Source organism: Populus alba, chromosome 2 (genome assembly GCF_005239225.2).
Source record: "Populus alba chromosome 2, ASM523922v2, whole genome shotgun sequence".
In the NCBI taxonomy this organism is placed as follows: Eukaryota; Viridiplantae; Streptophyta; class Magnoliopsida; order Malpighiales; family Salicaceae; genus Populus; species Populus alba.
Window position 1 is genome coordinate 19,972,191 of NC_133285.1, and position 18,498 is coordinate 19,990,688.

General features: G+C 33.7%; 1 protein-coding gene across 7 annotated transcripts; it reads right to left on the bottom strand.

The window, feature by feature from the left end:
• Positions 1 to 2,685: 2,685 nt before the first annotated feature.
• On the bottom strand, positions 2,686 to 12,611 carry LOC118062745 (cysteine-tryptophan domain-containing zinc finger protein 3). Of its 7 annotated transcripts, XM_073407736.1 has the most exons (15): positions 11,991 to 12,611; positions 11,077 to 11,149; positions 10,838 to 10,968; positions 10,319 to 10,708; positions 8,890 to 10,211; positions 8,344 to 8,756; positions 6,636 to 8,257; positions 6,409 to 6,560; positions 5,624 to 5,784; positions 4,897 to 5,057; positions 3,661 to 4,515; positions 3,435 to 3,556; positions 3,210 to 3,315; positions 3,029 to 3,099; positions 2,686 to 2,861 (listed from the first exon to the last, which is right to left on the bottom strand). In XM_073407736.1, exons 1-11 carry the CDS (start codon positions 12,168 to 12,170, stop codon positions 4,321 to 4,323), a joined length of 4,800 nt encoding a protein of 1,599 aa, XP_073263837.1. In that variant the 5' UTR covers positions 12,171 to 12,611; the 3' UTR covers positions 2,686 to 2,861; positions 3,029 to 3,099; positions 3,210 to 3,315; positions 3,435 to 3,556; positions 3,661 to 4,320. The 7 variants fall into 7 exon arrangements, with proteins under 7 accessions (XP_073263837.1, XP_034932478.1, XP_034932474.1 ...); XM_035076587.2 differs by lacking the exon at positions 3,435 to 3,556; XM_035076583.2 differs by lacking the exon at positions 3,029 to 3,099.
• Between the last annotated feature and the right edge of the window lie 5,887 nt (positions 12,612 to 18,498).

Here is an 18,498-nt window from a genome sequence, read left to right on the forward strand (position 1 = left end):
GGAAGATAAGTCATGTGAATTGAGGATAGGTTTAAATACAATGCCAATTATATCTTTGAACAAAGTAGCAAACTTCAAAATGCTATTTCTTTCTTTCTTTCCTTTTTTTTTTTTAAAAAAAAAACAAGAATAAGCTTCAAAAATACTCACAAGGTATCAAATTAGTGGAATCTATTATTACTATTGCTACTATTTTTATATTAAGATTATGATCTAATAACTTACCACTTTCTCAAGTTGTTTTTTTTTTTGTTTAACAAAAAAATAAATGTGTTAATAATATTTTCTTCCAAAACAAATGGAACCAAGATTTTATGGAAATGTTGTTGATGGCTGCTACTTATCAAATAAAGCAACATTGGAGCATCTTCCAACATGGAAAAAAAATAAAGGAAAAAAAAATTATGGGATGTTCACATGACTGAACAAAATCATTACACTTGAGCGACGATGCAGGTAACCTATATAATATTTATATTTTATGGACATATGAAAAGTAGTATATGCCTTTAAAGATTTATGAAAAGCTAGGCAATTTCTTGTGAGATCTCTTAAACCAACCAGAGCCCTAACTAAAAATGCTTGTTTCTTTCTTCTTCTTCTTCTTTTTCTTTATAAATACGTTTAAAAAGAATTTAGTCTCCTACACCATAACACAAGAAGTAAACCCTAAAAAACTCGAACAAATCATTTTGTTGCTAACTCTTTTTTTAATGTCAAATGTATTTCATAAAAAAAAAAAAAAAAACCAACTCCACCTCCAAATATATGACCAACAAGGTTTTTTAGCAAGAATAACCACATCATTATATTGCTCTAATTCATAGCACTCTGTGTCTTGATGAACAATAAAAAAGACAAACAATGAAACACTAAGCTCTTTTATTATATTATATAATATCTACAAACCAAATGACACCTATCCTTGATTGGGGATCTTACTAGAATTTTGGTTGCCCTCTGCTTATAGTTTTTCAATCTGCTTTTCTTTTTGATATCTCTTTGTAACCTTTTGGTCTTGGAACATACTAACTATTTGACCCGCGCTTCACCGCAAGTCAAATAATATTTTCTAAAAGAAATTGTATTTATTGATTTTTTCGACGTGTTTTTATACATAAAAAAATTATATAAATCAAAAAGGCTCATACATACATGTAATTAAAAAAAAATCGAGAACTACGTGTGTTAATAAACAAGAAAAAAAATCATTAATGATAACTAAAAAAAAATTAAAAAAAAATCAAGAGACATGTATAGATTAAGATATTTAATCTTCTAAAATAAGATATTTACCAGATTGTACTTGCTAAATTTGTTTATTAAATTTAATTTTTTTTTTCAATAAAACGATAATAAAAATAGACATACATTAAATTGATAAAATCAAATAAATATTATGCAATATTGCACATATTAGAAATATTATTTGAAAATAAATATTTTTTATTTTAAAAAATAAAATTAATCTATATAAAAGATTTTAAAAAATATAAATGAATTAAACACCCATAAACCAGTCAATCAACTAAAAATATCCAAAAAAGATCTAAAAATATAGAATCAAACTGGATTAGATTTAACTTTCTCAACTTAAATTTATTTTTTCAAGTAATATTAAGATTTTAAATAATCATAATCAAGCCCCTCTCATCTTACAAAACCTAAAAACACCAAACAAATTCATTTTAATTTTTCAAAAAGGACTTGAATGGCTACCTTTTCTCTTATTGCTAAAATCTAGCTACCCTCTCTCTCCTCTTTTTAACCAATGATTGAAAAATACTATAAATAAATTTTTATACAAAAACTAATTTTTAGAAAATCTAAAAGTACCTAAATTATATAATTTGCATTATTTTTAAAATTTGAAAACCTAAATGTATTTAAAAAAGAAAATTTCTTACACACCACTCATGTTTAACACTTTTTTCATTTTAGTCTCTCCTTTCAATTTCATCCTTGCCTAAAAATTAAAAAAACAATTGATTCACGATTAGAGTTAAACCGTCTAAAATAAAATCTTAAACCAAAATAAATTATTAAAAAACACATAATATATGTACACTAGCTCAAAAGTATTTAGCCCGCCCTTTTTTTCTTAGTTAATATGGACTTCTGCATCATTACTTGTTGAAGATACGCACATCTCCAGCATCGACATGATACATACAACATAACTTCAAAAATTATACTGTGTTGACGACAGGGTAGCTGGATGAATTTCAAATGCTATTCCAGTCATTCCCTGCTGCAAACCCTTTTTATTTAGAAGCCAGTCTTTGAACACTTTCCAAGATTTTATGTGATATCTGCTTGTAAACAAGTGATTTCTTATAGCAACGCCCATTAAAAACTCAACAATCGTTCCTCTACAATTCACCCTACAACAGCTTGAGAACATATTTCTTATGCCAGGAAAAGATTTCTTTATTTTTTTTTAAGAAAAAAACAAAAAACGAGAAAGAAATCAATTTAGCAAGTGTGACTCACCTCGAAACATCAGATTCTCCCTTTGTTCATGGCCTCCATGCATCTAAGCAAATCCACGAGTGAACAAACAAAATTCCATACCCAAGCCTTTCAAAACTTTTTTTAATTTCCCTCTCTTTATTCAAAATCTTTTGCTATGATACATGTGTTGAAGTGGGTAAGCACAAAGATCAGCTGGGATTGGATTGGAGATGGAGGTCAGAATCTCATCATTCATTAATGTACAACGGATTATGAACATGGCTCCAGAGTTACAAAACAATTGAGATGCTGGGAAAAAAGGTGGGGGAGCATAAAATAAAGAGAACAAACTGAGACGGATAGTGCAAAAACCAGACTGCCACTGCAACTGCCCCAAATCACTGAACCTGAAAATAGAATTCCAGCTTAGAGGCCACTAAACAAGCCACAGAAAAATCAAACTGCAAGTAGTTTCCGATAATTGCTTGCCTAATCAAGAGGAAAGTTGACTTAGTGCAGTTTGCAAGCTCTGTGGAATAGTGAATTATGAGAGATTTAACTGATTAGGTTATACCTCTAATCACATTCAGAAGTTATTGATGGATTACTACAACAATAGATTGATTCATTTCCAAACAACCACGTCTGCCAAAAAAAATGGACCAATAAAAGAAGTGTTGCATTTTCATGATAAAAATATTGAACTTCTATAATTTCTGTCATGATCAATTAGAAATTGGAGAGAATTGCTTTACCTGCAGTCTGCATTCACTGCCTGATGGTTTAGCATGAAACAATCCCTCGGGAACAACCAAAAAATTCCCTTTAAGATAACTTGATTTTACATGTACATGACAGCCACTGCCAAGGAGTGCAGGAGCAGGGAGGGAGTCAGGGATCACACAGTATACCAATAAACAATCCAACTAAAATGCTCACAACTACCATCACTCCACAAACCTTCTCGGGCATAACCTCACCTCATGCAACAGTAATGTCATTTTTTCCACTATGGAACTATCCAACTTCTTCCTACTATCTATCTATTAACAAAAGGGAAAAAGAGTTTCAAACTGCAACTACAAAAGCTCAAGAAGGTAACCTGCAAAACCATAGGAAAAATAGAATAAAAATTGATGATACAGAAGAAAGGAAAACAAAATATCATTCATCAAATGAAAAAAGGAAACGAATTGCATAGCCAACCTGAGAATGCCCTATCATTTTTACGCAGTGCTTGTACCAAAGAAAGTGTGGTTTCTGATAGTCAAATCATGATGTTAGCGGCACATATATTACAGTTTCCAATCCTCAAAATATCTTTCGATGAGTTGTGAATAGCAAATCAACACAACAGCAAAACAAGAACTCCATCCCGGAAAAATAAAAAACAATCTCCATAAAGATGGGATCCTCTGATTTCAAAATTCTAAAATCCCACGTAACTTTATAGTTTGGGATCTCTACTCTCATTCCATTATTTCTTGAACCATGATCATTTTGGACCACAAAACTTCCTTATTTCTACAGTCTCCGAATTCTGCAGAAGTCTTGTGAATCAATTGTCCTCAACACCAATCTTGAATGGCTTAAACAAGTGAGGTTGTTGTCTGAATCAAAGAGCAGCTGAAGTATGATTACAAAAGGACATGCTCAAAGTTCAATATTATCCTGCAGTATACACATGAACAAAGAGCACTGAGCTGGCATCTTGCTGATAACTGATCCCTCAAAAAGACATATCAAGTACTGCAATGGAGAGATCAGGTTGCTTTCTTCCTTCCCTAAAAGGCCAAATCCCAAGAATACACCAACCAAGCAAAAGTTCCTTGAAGGTTGTTATCATCTCATTTAACAACTTGGCTCTTAGCGGCTTGTAGCTTCAATTGCAAGCCGCACCATTCGTAGTAGTCCCTCAACATCTTGGAAGTTAAAATCAAGAGCTGTTTTAATGGAAGAAATGCCCTCTCCACACGGGGCTTCTCTAAAGCTGGCATTAGCTGCTGTAAAAGCAAGTCGTGATTTTCTAGAGGCTTCCATTGCAGAATTTACATCCTGAGCCTGAAAAATCACATTTTACGATGCTAATATTCCTGACCATTTCATTCAGATGTAAACTTTTGAACCAAATAATGGAGCACCAGCTTCTGTAATATATGTCAGCAAAGTTTCATGGGTTGATTGACTCAAACAGACACCAACAAGTGACAATTTCATGACCTATGGTGCATAACAAGAATAAATGTGATGCTCTTGTACCGGAAAGGAAGCACTGATCAATATAGGTGTTTCCTATCAAACTTTCTGTATGTTGTAATCAAAATATATTCCTTCACCAATATCTTTATATTCCAATGCTCAAAATTATGTTTTAAAGCTCCCTCAAAGAGATAATCAGAGGACAAGAAAAGCTTTTTCTAACACAAAATCTGAAATACTTACAAATCTAAGCAACCGCACAAAGTTGGGACGATTCCGAGCAGCAATAATGTGACTCCCAGTCACTTGAGGAGAGCCAATACCTTTAATCAATGGAACTTTGTCTGGTGTTGTTGTGTGGTTCAGGTTATCAATATCAGAGGCAGAGGAAGAAGGTGATTCACCTATAAATTATAAAAGAAGAATGGCATCACAGCAATTCACAAGTACCCATTGAATGGCCACATTAAGTTTTTGGAAAAGCTAAGAGCCCAAAGAGTGACAAAATGTTTATACGACAAAAGAAATAAGAGAAATTTCAATCAAGTACCTTGGGATACAATACTAGTACATGACAGCATATATCAACACAAAATCATAAATTGAGCAGACATAAGATTTGGACAACCTTTCTTGAGTATCAAATGATTCCTACGCAAAATGTAGAAACTGGGAGCTGAATATATTGATTCATCAAAAAAAGTCACACTGAAATCACATCTGTGTCTCAATATACTGTTCTTGTGTAAGAAGGTACGAAGTCCAAGAGGTCTGATTCAAATCAGTGTTTTATTACATATGATGGCAACTTTACAAATGAATTATGACTAAGTTTGGCATTTCCATAACAATGAAGTGCCAGGGGTGGTTTTTTCACATAGTAAATTTTGTAAAGCCAAACATAACAGTGACTAATAGTCGTGTTACAATCACAAGATTAAATTAGAGATCATTGCATGTTTCAAATTACCTGGAGGAATAATTTGTAAAGCCATCTGCAACTCTTGCCGATCTCTATTTGCACTAGTATGTGAGGAATAAATTGCCCTCATGTATGCAACCTCCATGCATTTGTAGGCCAGAGCAGCAGCAGCCATGTCTTTGGACTTCTCATATTCATGGGCGCAAAACCTAACATATCATGAGGTTTAGCAAAGGAAGGCAGTAAGATAGCTGCAATACCTCATTCATTCCATTAGAAATGAAATCGTCAATGGAAAATGTTAACAATTTTTTTAAATATTAATAAAAACTCCTGAGTTAGATAACAAGTTTGAGAAGAAGTCAAAGCACAGACTAACAAAAAAAAAAGGAAAGCTAAGAGCTTAGCTCACATAGTATGACACCAATGCCATGTAGTTTAGTCATGAAAGTATTTCCACACATTAGCCAAAAAGGAACAAATACAAAAACACTAATGCAACAAATACAAACAATTGTTGTTTCAATTATTACATGGAAAAAGTGTTCTGCAGTTAAAAAAGGAAATAAAAACATAAACCAAGAGGCCAAGTTAACCTAAGCCAAGTGCCATTTGTGGTCGAATCAAAGTTAGAATGTCAAATCCCAACATAGTGAAAACAAGCAAGAGACGCACAAAAATGGTACCAGCATTTCCAGCATCTATTTGGCCAGTTCTAACCATTTAAACAAATAGAGTGCATCATTCCATGGTTCTGAAAACATTTAAACCCCCCATCCCTTCCACCAAAAGAGACAAAAGAAGACACTTCATCAAGCTCCACACTGACTTACTCGCACAGTTTTGCAGTGCTACTGTAAACTTGCATTGGCTCTCCATTTTTGGCATTCTCACCACTACAGGTTTCCAACAGAGATGCTCCATGAAGAAACTTCAGAGCTGCCTCAAAGTAAAGCCTTGTACTCTCAAGATTGGACCCAGCGTTCTGCAGAAGGTGATCAACATTGGAAAGAGTTGCATATTAAAGAAAACAAATTCTTAAAAGATAAACATTAGAAACCTTCAGTCGATCAGCCATGTGTTTCAGATTTTTAGCTTCTTTCAAAGCATTGTTAGCAGCCTGACTGAAGGAATCCCTTTTAACTGCACCTGGAGCATCATGATCCCTGACCCTGTGCCCATTTGATGAGGCATTTCTGGAACTGCTGTGATGGTGATGCATCCCATTTGGATGATCAACCTCTCGATTCTGTTTCAACCCTTTCAATCCATTATCCCCAGCAGAGGCATTTACAGCCAACATATTTGCCCTGTTTCCTTCTTGGGATCCAGGATTTGGATAACGGCAGTCAGCAAGTGTCTCATTTTGAGTTCTTCCAGAAGAAGGCTCCTCCACACTCTGCTTTGCAGTAGAGACTGTATCATGGTTTCTGGTAGCATCAACTTTAACATCCGCACAACTGGGTCCTCCAACATTTAACTGATTCTCTCTTTTACTATTATCACTCAACAATTGTCCTGCAGAGTCCTTATCAACATGTTTATTCTGATTTTCCTCAGATTTGATCTCAAGCTTCACTTCGGCCTTGTTTCTGCAATTTGTTGGTTTTACTTCACAGACAGGTGCTTGTGCATTAAGGGAATTGGAAACTTTAACTTCATTTTCAAACTCAGAATTAAAATTCCTATTCTTGTCCTTGGACCGCGAAGAGGAACCATTTCCAGACTTCCTTGGATGAGACCCATCAACAAGATGTTTTTCTATTTGTGTTTTATCATTAAAGGATGGATCACTCCCACCATCATCTTCCCTGTCAGAAAATCTTCTTGGGCCACCTAGGGCAAAGAAACCAGCATCAGCAGAATCATCTTTCTTGGTGACATTCTTTCTTGCTGATGCAAGTTTTTCTGTTTTTGAAACTCTCATAGGTGATGATGAAACTGATTCTACTGGTGAACCTTTTGCATCATGGAAATTGGCTTTGGTTTTGTGGGAGCTAGAAACTTTGGAAGAGCTAGAAGTAGCTGCCAGATGTAACAGTCCCGAGTCCCTCTTCAAAGAATCCACAGCATCCAAGCTCTGCTGAGATAGGGTGCTCCCTAGGTCATGTCCTTGTTGCTGGTTCTTTCTGTGGCAACCTTTTTTGTCTGTCCTACCATTGCTTTTACTTCCACTGGCCTCCTTCCCTTCGGACCTGGATACTCTGGCCTTCTTACCTTTCCTGTAGTCATTCCCACTCAACTCCTCCTTGGCCAAGATATTACTATCCTGGAGATGATGCCCAGTGTTTGAAAGGGAAACATGATAGAGTTGGGCATCATAACTTTCCTTCACTCTCCTTTTTTTTGTATCTTTGTCATCACAGTGGCCCACATCCACAGACCCATTATCCAAGGAAGTGCAGACACCATCCTTTGTTTTTCTAGAAGAAAGTTGAGCCCAGTCCTTTTGATCATGCTTTATGTTCTTAAAAGCACAATCGTTGTGTTTGGGAAGATTCTTCCCTGATGACGTAGTAATCAAAGCATTGCTTGAAGTAGGACCCACCTTTTCAATTGCCCCACCATGATCAGATGTCCAATCTTCTGGCAAATCTTCAGTTCTAATTTTCTTAGCAGCTTTAAAAGAATCTTGATCAAGATCTCTTTTGCCTTTCCCCTTTGATCGCTTAGAACCACCACCTGAGTGTGTGTTAGCAAAGAGGTAAGTTTTATGCTTCAAGAAACAGAAGTTGCAAGGCACAAAAAAGCTACTTTAAATCCTATACCTTGGTCAGAACAAATGTCCAGTCCTCTATGCTTCTCTCTCAGCTTATGCTCGAGTTTCTCCACAGCTAAATGGCTAGACTTGCTCAGTTTCAAGGAATGGGGTTCAGTTACCAAAGGAGATGGTTTCACATCATTTAAGCTTCCATTTGTCACCGATACCTGTAAGCTCTTCTTTGCAGGGTTTGACAACCGAATAGGTCCACCTTCTTTACATGTTATATTTGGTAACTCCTTTAAACCATGCTTTTTTCTAAGCCCAACATGTGAATCAAGATTTTGGTGGCTCTGATCAGCATTCCAAACATCAGCCATGGTTACTCCAGATATATTCCCACCAGAATTGTTTTGTTTAAGAGACCGAGTTGCAAGTGTTGTTTCATCCTCACTAAAACTACACCGGTTCATACCAGGCCTAAGGCATTTATGATTTAAAAATCAAACATCAGAAGATGAGGAAGATGCATTAAACCAACAGATTTTATTTCTAACTACTCAATAGGATTGGTTGTTTCTCTGCAATGTGTAAAATGTAAAAGGGTACTTACAGCCAGTCAAGCATGCTACACAGCCACTTTTCAGGCAGGTCATCAGGGTTCGTGCGAGGTGGAAGAAGCCGCCATTTTTGACACTTGTCACAACAGACCCAATTATCTTCACCAAGAGCAGTATCAGGTATGGGCCCGTCTCCATTGTGCACAACTCCAATTGATGCAGCTTTAGGAAATGCTTCAGATGTTAACAGCTTGTCCACTTTCTTACTGCTTGATCTTTCCTTAAACATGCTGTTACTTCCATGCGTGCTCTTTTCAACCATTTCTAAGTCCCCCAGCTTATCATCATACTTCTTCACCAATGGACTTGTCTGGATTTCTTCTTGTTCGAGTTCTATGTCCCCAAAAAACTCTCTGTATCTATCGCCAGCTTTTCCAGAATTCTTTTTTAATTTCAAATCCTCTGACTCCCCTTTAGTTGTATGTTTGTCTGCACAACTGATCTTCTTATTTTTCAGTGACAAAGATGAGCCAACCCTCAGACTCTCCTTTGGTGCCTCGGCAACTACATTGCCATGACTTTGACTTCCCTTCTTTTTTCCCTCAGAACAGGACTCCTTAACATGAGGTAACTTCATACCTTCCTGTTCATAAGGCATAGCTTTCTCATCAGCATTCTGTTTGGGAGGTTCTGTTGGAGCCTGACTTGGAGCCTTTCTCCCCTTGGAAACATTTGAGTCAATTTTGACCGACTCAAAAGGCTTTTCTCCTTTGCGATCACCATCTTTCTTTGGGGAGACTGACTCACTGCAAAGAGTGCTAGTTTTTTTATCTTCCCAAACCTTTCCCGAGGACTGGGATTTGGAATTATTGATCCAGCCATTCTCCTGGATCAATATTGGCACTGGTGAGTCCTCTTTAATAAGACCAGAAAAACCTTTGTCACTCATCACTCCCTTGGACACATTAGATGCCCTCCTCATTCCTTTTGAAGTGCCAACAACAGCAGAATATGAATTTGACAAAAGTGGAAGCTTTAAGGTGTTCGAAACAAGTTCCTCACAAGCAAAAGTGTCAAGTTCTGTCTCCTTCGATATAACTCCACCATTCCCAGAATCCTTATTAACATTGCTCTTGGATTCTGCTGAAAGTTCATTTCCTGCTATTGACTTTATCTTCTTCTCTCTAAACATTGTCCCATCACCCTTCACAGAGCTAGACCCATTCACTACAATGCAAGAATTTTCTGGTCCAAAACTTGGAACAGGCAAGCATTCACTGTCTTTAGGTAATTTTTCCTTCTCTTTCAAGTGGATTAAATCATCAGGAAGAGGTGATAGCAGCAGACCTCCGGGCACAGGAAACAATGTCATTATCTGCTCAATCACAAAATCAAACCAAATGCATTCTCATCATTGCCAAGTTCCAACACAAAGTGGAGTTGTGTGTGACAGGTTAGAAACTTTCAGGGAGATGATTTTACCTGAAGAATATGAGCAGGAGATTCAAGACGAGCATCTTGAGGTTCATGAGACATCTCGTCACTCTCAGAGGGGCTGTCATCCAGTGAGGAAGATGGTGAGACATCAAGCCCAAGACCACTGTAGATGGCAGCATTTTTTTGTGTTGACAAGTTATCGGAACCCATTTTGATTCGAACTTTCAGCATTTTCTGGTCTGGTAAACTAGCACATTTCCTGTTTACAGATTCATCTCTAGGAACAACTTCCTCAGCAAATTGAGTGGATGGCACATTTGCTTCTTGTTTAACAGACTCATTCAAGGAGGATGACGTTTTCAATACTGTGGAGGAAGGTTCAATTCTTACTGATTGAGATGCAGTTGATGAAGATACAGAGCTATGGCGGCCACCCTATTTTAAGAACAAATAATAAAAAGTTCAAGATAGTAACTCCAAAGTCAACGAAGATTTAGCTAAAGGTTCCTTCTTGAAATCAATTATTAACTAGTGATATGCTCAATAATGAAAATATATATCCACCTCCAGTTGCAAATGGTTTGGAGATCTAGATGCATTGAAATGTTGAATTTTTGGTGAGGTTCTTGGGTGAGACCAAACAGGAGACCGCTGATAAGTAGGTAAAAATGAACCATAACCACCAAACTTGGCCCCTGTAGAAATGTGAAAATCCAGAACAATAAATATCATAATACAAACTCTAATTTAACGCAGTTGTTTTTTGCTGCTGAAACTCCACCTTCTGCAGTATATTGACTTACCCAAATTCTCAGCTGAAACTCCACCTTCAAAATCTTTTTGAAAGTGTCCCAAGACATCTTGTAGTTTCTCATCCTTGAAAAGGAAAGAAAGAGAAGCAAGCAGTTGCATATCAGGAAAGAAGGAGAGTACAAATATACACAGGTACGAACTGACAGAACAGCAAATAATTGAAAGAGCTGCAACCTTTGGAATAAAAAACACTATAAATTTCATGTTGTATACCTAGGCGCCACAAATTTCAACTAGGCAATTAAGTGTCAGGAAGCAACTATAAGTGAATTAAGAATGTTGACTCCTGGTTCTAATCCAGATACGAAAACCTAAAATTCATGAATTCAAAATTTTGATATTCAGCCACATGCTGATCAAATGACAAGCTAGAGTTTTCAAAAGGTTCATTTTCTGGAACTTGCTTTTATTCGCATAGTCCATGCAATCCCACATCACTGAATCATAACCAAGTACATCTTTATAATAATTGAACAAGTTCAGCACATATTTCATGTCTCCACAAGAATGAAGCTGCCAAAACATTCACTTCGTAGATCAAACTAAACCAAAACACCGTGTTTAAACATCTAAAGCCAATAAAACCCAAGCACTGAAAGAAAACCTACTAATTTCATCTACCCTTCTCTTCCTAAACACAATCAAAATCCTGAGCAATTGTTCTCAAGGACCAGAAAGGACATATTAATCAGATAAAAATTACCAAACTCAACATTGCAAACAACCAGAATTAAGACTTAAACATCATAATTTGGATCTAAAGCACAAAAGAACAACAACAAGAAATAAATTCAACAGATGATATATAGCACTAACAAAACCAGACTTTCACAAAATTAAAATCAAACTTAAATTATTCTCACAGACATATTACAAAGAAAGAAAGAAAAAAGAAAAAACTTACTATGTAAGAGAGAGCAATATCAGGGTCAATGCTCTCATCATAATCATCATCATTGTTGGTGTTAATGTTATGGTAAGAGCACGCTTCCCCTTCTTCAAGCTCAGTATCTTCCATCTCTCTCTCACTACCAAACCCTAACCCTAAATCCTCTCTCGCATCTCTCCTCCCCAAAGAAATCATCAAACAACAACTACAAAATGTTAATAAAAAATCGAAAAGTAATTTAAGCCCACAAATCCATAACTCTCTCTCTACAATACCAAACAGAAAAACAAAGCCAACCCATTTCACGAAACCGAAAACCCACCAAGGATTTCCAGTGAATTAGACCCGATCACTAGATTCAAATCGGTACCAACCGATGTTTGAATTTTTATTCTTTTTAAGAACTAATTATTAATTAAGATTTAAACAAATGATATTGGTAATAAGAACAAAAAAACAAGAATTTGGTTTGATTTATTGGGTTTGGGTTTTCGATAGGGTGCGATCTCTGTAGCTGGAATCAATTGCCCAACTCTCTCTCTCTCTCTCTCTGGATTTTGGTGTATACAGCAGCCGCGGCTTTTCTTTGTTTTTTTTTTTTTTTTTGTTCTAATTAATTTTTTTGTTTATTCTTCCAAGGAAAATGTTTGTTTAAAGTATTTATTTACTTTGATAAAATAAATTAAAAAAAAAAAAAAACTAAAAAAAAAAGGTGAGAAAGAGCGATTTAACTAGAGACTGAGGAAATAGATAGTATTTACTCCGTTTTTTTTTTTTATATATATTTATATTTTGACCTCTGCAGTCTGCAGCTTCTCTTCTTCTCCTTCTTCTTCTTCTTTTTTTTTTTTTACTACGCTTCCTTTGAAATTTTTTAAGACCATTTTTGCCAAGCCAACCGGTCTCAATTCCTTTGATTTTATATGTCTCTATTCCTTTGATTTTTATATCGTTTTAAAAAATATTAATTGATTGTTTTTTAAAATAATTTTTATTTTAAAATATATTAAAATAATATTTTTTTAATTTTAAAAAATTATTTTTGACATTAATATATTAAGATGATTTGAAAATATAAAATAACTATTATTTTAAAATAAAAAAATTAAATTTTTTTAAAAGCACTTTTAAAAACATTTTAATTCAAATTTCAAGTATAATTTTTCATTTTTTTTTTTGTAAAAAAAACTCAATATATTGTGGAATTTTTATAATTTGTTTTTTCTATCGTGAAATTCATACTTTATTTGTTGTCTATATCTAAAATATTTTATCAATGTAAATGTGAGGAGCTTTCGTAGGTCATTTATAAACTTTCTTACCATAAACACAATTTATTTAGAGATTTTATCACTTGAATATATCTAAAATCAATATCTCTATCGGATTTGATTTTATTTGTTAGAAGATACAATTGGTCCAATTTGGACTCGGAAGTTGACTCTTCCAATTCTTAGATTCCTATCTTCACTATTTTGAAATGTAAATATGAAAAAATATCAATTATTGTGCGCACCAAAATGCATCCTTTGAGCCTTATATTAAAGTAAATCCAAATTGTATATAATATATTACAAAACTTGTAAAGAGTTTTTTAATTATATTTGTCATCACTTATTTTTTTACCCCATTTTCAACATATTTTTAAAAAGATTAGAAAAATATAAAAAATATCAAAATTCACAAAAACTATGCTTTTGACACAATTTGGATAATTTCTGGTCATTTTGTAATTTTTAACCATTCCGTGTATTGTTTTTGTGTTGAAAATTTTTTCTAAAAAAACTAAGTAGAAAAAAAGAGAAAAAAGAAAGTCAATCTACCAAAAATATTTTTTTAGTGAGTAAAATGTAATTGAAAAATAATAAAAACTAATTTAGGTTAAAAATAATAATTATAAAAGGATAAAAAAAAAAAAGTAAAAAGCAAAGTTGTTTTCTGGAGGGGAAGTTTTTTACAAAAATTGAAAGATAAGGAAACTCTCTAGAAAAATCTAGAAGGTAGTGAAATTCTGTAAAAAAATCTAATCACAAGATACATTTGACTTTCTCCATTCAAGAAAGAAGAAGAATGACAGAATAAAAACTAAATAACCTTCACTCACTCTCACTGAAGAAGACTAACACACAACAAGCATCATTCCTCCACCGTGAGGAGCATCAAACCTCACTAGATCTATTCCTTCAGCCATTGTGAGCAGTTTTGACGTAGTCCAATACAATAGTGTTATCATTTTCTTCTTTCTCTCACACAACAAATTGATTCTCATAGTAGCACCACCAGCACCTAACAACAATTTAAATTCTTTTTGTTAGTCATGACAGACTCTTTTCCTCACTATTGCTAATAACAACACCATGATGTAACAATGACTAATGATTAGTACTTAAAAGTGCAATTTTATCAAGGTTTTATATCATCATTTTGCACTTGAGATATCAATAACTCCTTAACTAAAACATGTTTTATAATAACACATCTAATAATATAAGATATCTTTAATTTATGGTAAATGTTCATCTTAAATCTAGGCCTATCACATAAATGAAAGGATTGATTGATGAGTTTAAGTACTGAAATTGAAAGGACAAAGAGAAGGCCAAACTTAGAAAATAGATGTTGGTGCAGTCCAAATTGGAACATTGTTCGGTAATTGGGTCATATCTAGAGCTGTAGATCTCGAATTTAGGTCTGCTTTATATGGATGGAAAGGTAAGACATAAGCCTATAACTTTCATATGAAGTCCAAGATTTAAAAAGGTCATTTTCAAGTCCAAATTATAGCAACAACGAAGAAGTCTGAATCTGTCATACAACCCATACATTATTCAGTGTTCAACTCATATCTCGAGTTCTAAATGTCTAAATGACCTCAAATTTTTTTCCTGAAAAGATAAGACAATTTCCTATAACTTTCATGGTATAGTTGGTTCTAGTTTTGATGTTAGCAATGATGTTTTGTTCAGACAAGAAGATAAGGATTTTCATCAAGTCAAGAGTTGGTCACTCACTCAACAATTAGTCATCAAATTAATAGTTCTAAATTTTAGCCTATAAAAGGAGGCATTTGCCATGCATTTAAGAGCTTGATTGTTCAGATCAAGAACTTACTCTTGCTCTCTCTTTTTATATTTTTTGTAATTATTAAGTTTTGTTTTCATTAATATCTTGTTTATGCTTTTCATTTCCTTTCCTTTACTTAGTTAACTTGTATCTTATTTATGTTCTTATTTTGTTTATTTATGTTTCTCTCTTTCATTATGTTTAGCTAAGTTTATTATGTCAATATGAAAAGGTTACACTAATGGTGTAAGAATAAGTATATTGTAAACTCAACATGGACTTTAATGTTTGATACTAACATGTTTTGTATTTGTTATCTTGTTCATTCTTAATACTTTGCTTGTTAAATTGTTAATCTAGATTTGTGTTGTATAACACTTGGTACAACAAATGCTTGACACTTTCATAGCCCAACCGTATGATATAACCTACACATATGTTATGAAAAGAACTTGATTTGTTGTTAACATAAGTTATAATCATGAATACCTGACAATATTTACAAGTAATAGCATTATTCGAATAAGATAACTAATGTAATTATATTAACATTTTATAATCTGATTGGAACTTTCTTTGTGCGTGATTTCTAGTTGAGTAATAAGAGTTTATACTATGCTTGTTTGAAATACCATTAGTGGATCATCTAATCTTGACACTTGTTTTTATCATTGTTTAATTCTCACATTGATCTTCCATTTCAAAATTCTCATCAACTTCTTTTTCTCCTTCTTTATTATTATTATTAGTACTACTACTACTACTACTACTACTACTACTACTACTACTACTATTATTATTACTATTATTGTTATTGTTGTTGTTGTATTATTGTTATTTATAATTTATACAATTAACCTTTCCATGGTTCGATCTTGGTCTTGCTAGGTTATTTATTACTTCGACACTCCTGTACTTGGGAGAAGACATCAATTTTTTATTTGTGTCAACTAACGACCAATTGATAAAAAAAAAAAAAATAGTTATAAGCTTCAATCGTGTGAAGCAGCTTCAATCATGAGCTGAAAAAGAGAAAAAGAGAGAAAACTAAAGCTTTGAAGGCCAAATCTCCTCCCTTGAGTAGCAATGGGCGTCACCGCTAGTGTAGAAGCAAAGAGGAGATAGAGAAACAACAGTGCACTTTGGATCCATCAACTCACGCTCTTCCAACAATGGCAATGCATGAAACCATGCATTAGTATTGGTGGTGGTGCGTGGGTACACATGCCGCCATTATTCCAACAGTCCTTCGGCCTTGATTTTAGTAGATCATGGACAAGCCAAACACCTCTGAAGGTCAATCCATAAAATCAAATTAATGTTTTTGACAAATTGCTTAAATGTTGTAAAATTTGGGATAAAATGCTCATTGTTGTGCATAATATTTAGACTATTTGGACATTTTTAATTTGAATTGATGTATGTTTATGATTTAAGATGATTTTCATGAATATTGGATTGGACATGAATATTATAATAATTTATTTTGAATGATTGAAATTATTTTGTTAGGGGCTTGTTAAATTTGTTGAGTATTTAATTTGGTTTTTCTATTTTTATGTGATTGAATATGGACTGATAAATTTTGAATTTAGTTATTAGTTGGGTGGATAAGATAAAATGGTTGAATATAACCATAAAATTTGAATTTGAGAGTTTTTGGATCATTGTGAAAAATCTTGCGATGAACAATTATATGGACCAATTATTTTTATATAAAAAGACATTGTTAAAAATAATGATTGGTTAATCAATTCAAGATGGTATGGTCTAACCTTAGGCACTATCTTTACAATATTGATTAATAAAGAAAAAAAAAATTATCCTTGTATTAGTTGTTCCTATTAATTATTAATCAACCTAAGATGGAATGATATCATACCAAACCTTATCTTTTGGATGTCAGTTATCAGGTATTAGGATCAATTAATATTTGATCGGTGAATTAATTGTTTATATTAATTACTAATTGACCTAGGATGGTATGATCCAATATTGGGTCCCATTCTTTGGATGTCAATAAGTGATGTACATCATGGGAATTATAATCCATCTCGTAAAGCTAAATCTAATATGTAAGAGGATTCAGATGGTCCAATGACAAGAGTGAGAGCAAAACAACTACAACTAGCCTTGACGAATCAAATTGGAATGATTGAAGCTACGTCGGAGTTAAAAATTAGCAATCAGTTTGAAATTGGTTCAAGGGTATTTATTTGCCTATAATTGGAACTTGGAGATGGAAAAAGCCCTTAATAGTTCTTTTAATGTTGGGATACTTAAATTTGAATTGATAATGCAAATAAGTGAAGGAATTGATGTTGTTTACAGTTAGAACAATATATGAATTTGAACTCGAATTTGAAGTCATCCATTGCATGTGATAACAAGACTTATTTAGGTGAAATTCAAGTTCAGAATGTGATCTTTCTAGATTGTCCAACCATGATTGTATTGAACTTTTGTGTAAAAAGTTATAGCTATTTTAAATTTGGTCTGCTTATGTTTCAAAAAGGTCAAAAAAATGTGTGTTAGTTAAATTTGTCTGGTTACTTTATTAAAAGCCTAGTTTTTTTGCTTGAATTCTGTCATGTTGAATTTTCCTAACTTTGAAGGGATGTTCCAATTATAAATATAGTATCAAAATATGTAATAAACACTTTTTTGGCCAAGAATTGAAACTTAATTAAGAGAATTAAGAGTTGTTCTTCCAAATTTATTTTGTGAAGAACTCTACCTGACTTATCACTCTTCAAGCATAAAGAGTGTGGCGTCGAAATCCTTGATTGATCTTTGTGGCGTCCAAATCGACTTATCAAAGTATCATTCTAGTCTATCCTCCATCTTATTTACCTTAAAATCATTATAATCCAGCCTAAATACCAAAAGAAAGACAACACAACCAGACCCATCTTTCATTCATTTTTGTTAGAATCATTGTTGCTAATTTTCGAATCATTCACGTCACATCATCTGATATCAGAGCATCAGTTGCAATCTAAGCAGGAGCAAAAAAAAAAAAAACAACAACAACAATAAGAAAGGTTTGCTGGAATTCAGGTTGATAAACTTAATTATGGCTGGAGATAAAGAAGATTTGCCAAAAGGATTAAGTTTGGAATAGGCACAGGTTATGGGCTTACAACGATCTCATGCTAAGATTCAGGATGAAATGACTGGAATTCGTAAACAGTTGAATACCCTTATGCAAATGATGCAAAGAAATAATTTACAACCCCAATAGAGGCAAGCTCATAGGGTGCCATGAAATGATATTATAGAAGCTGAAGAAGATCCAAATAGGGATGATGAGGCCGACAATAGGGTCAGACCAAGAAGGCATAATTATAATCCTCATAATGGTCTCAAACTTAAGATTCCACCGTTTAGAGGAAATAGTTCACCCGAGAAATACTTGGAGTGGATTCAAAAGGTTGAAAAGGTGTTTGAATGGTATGAA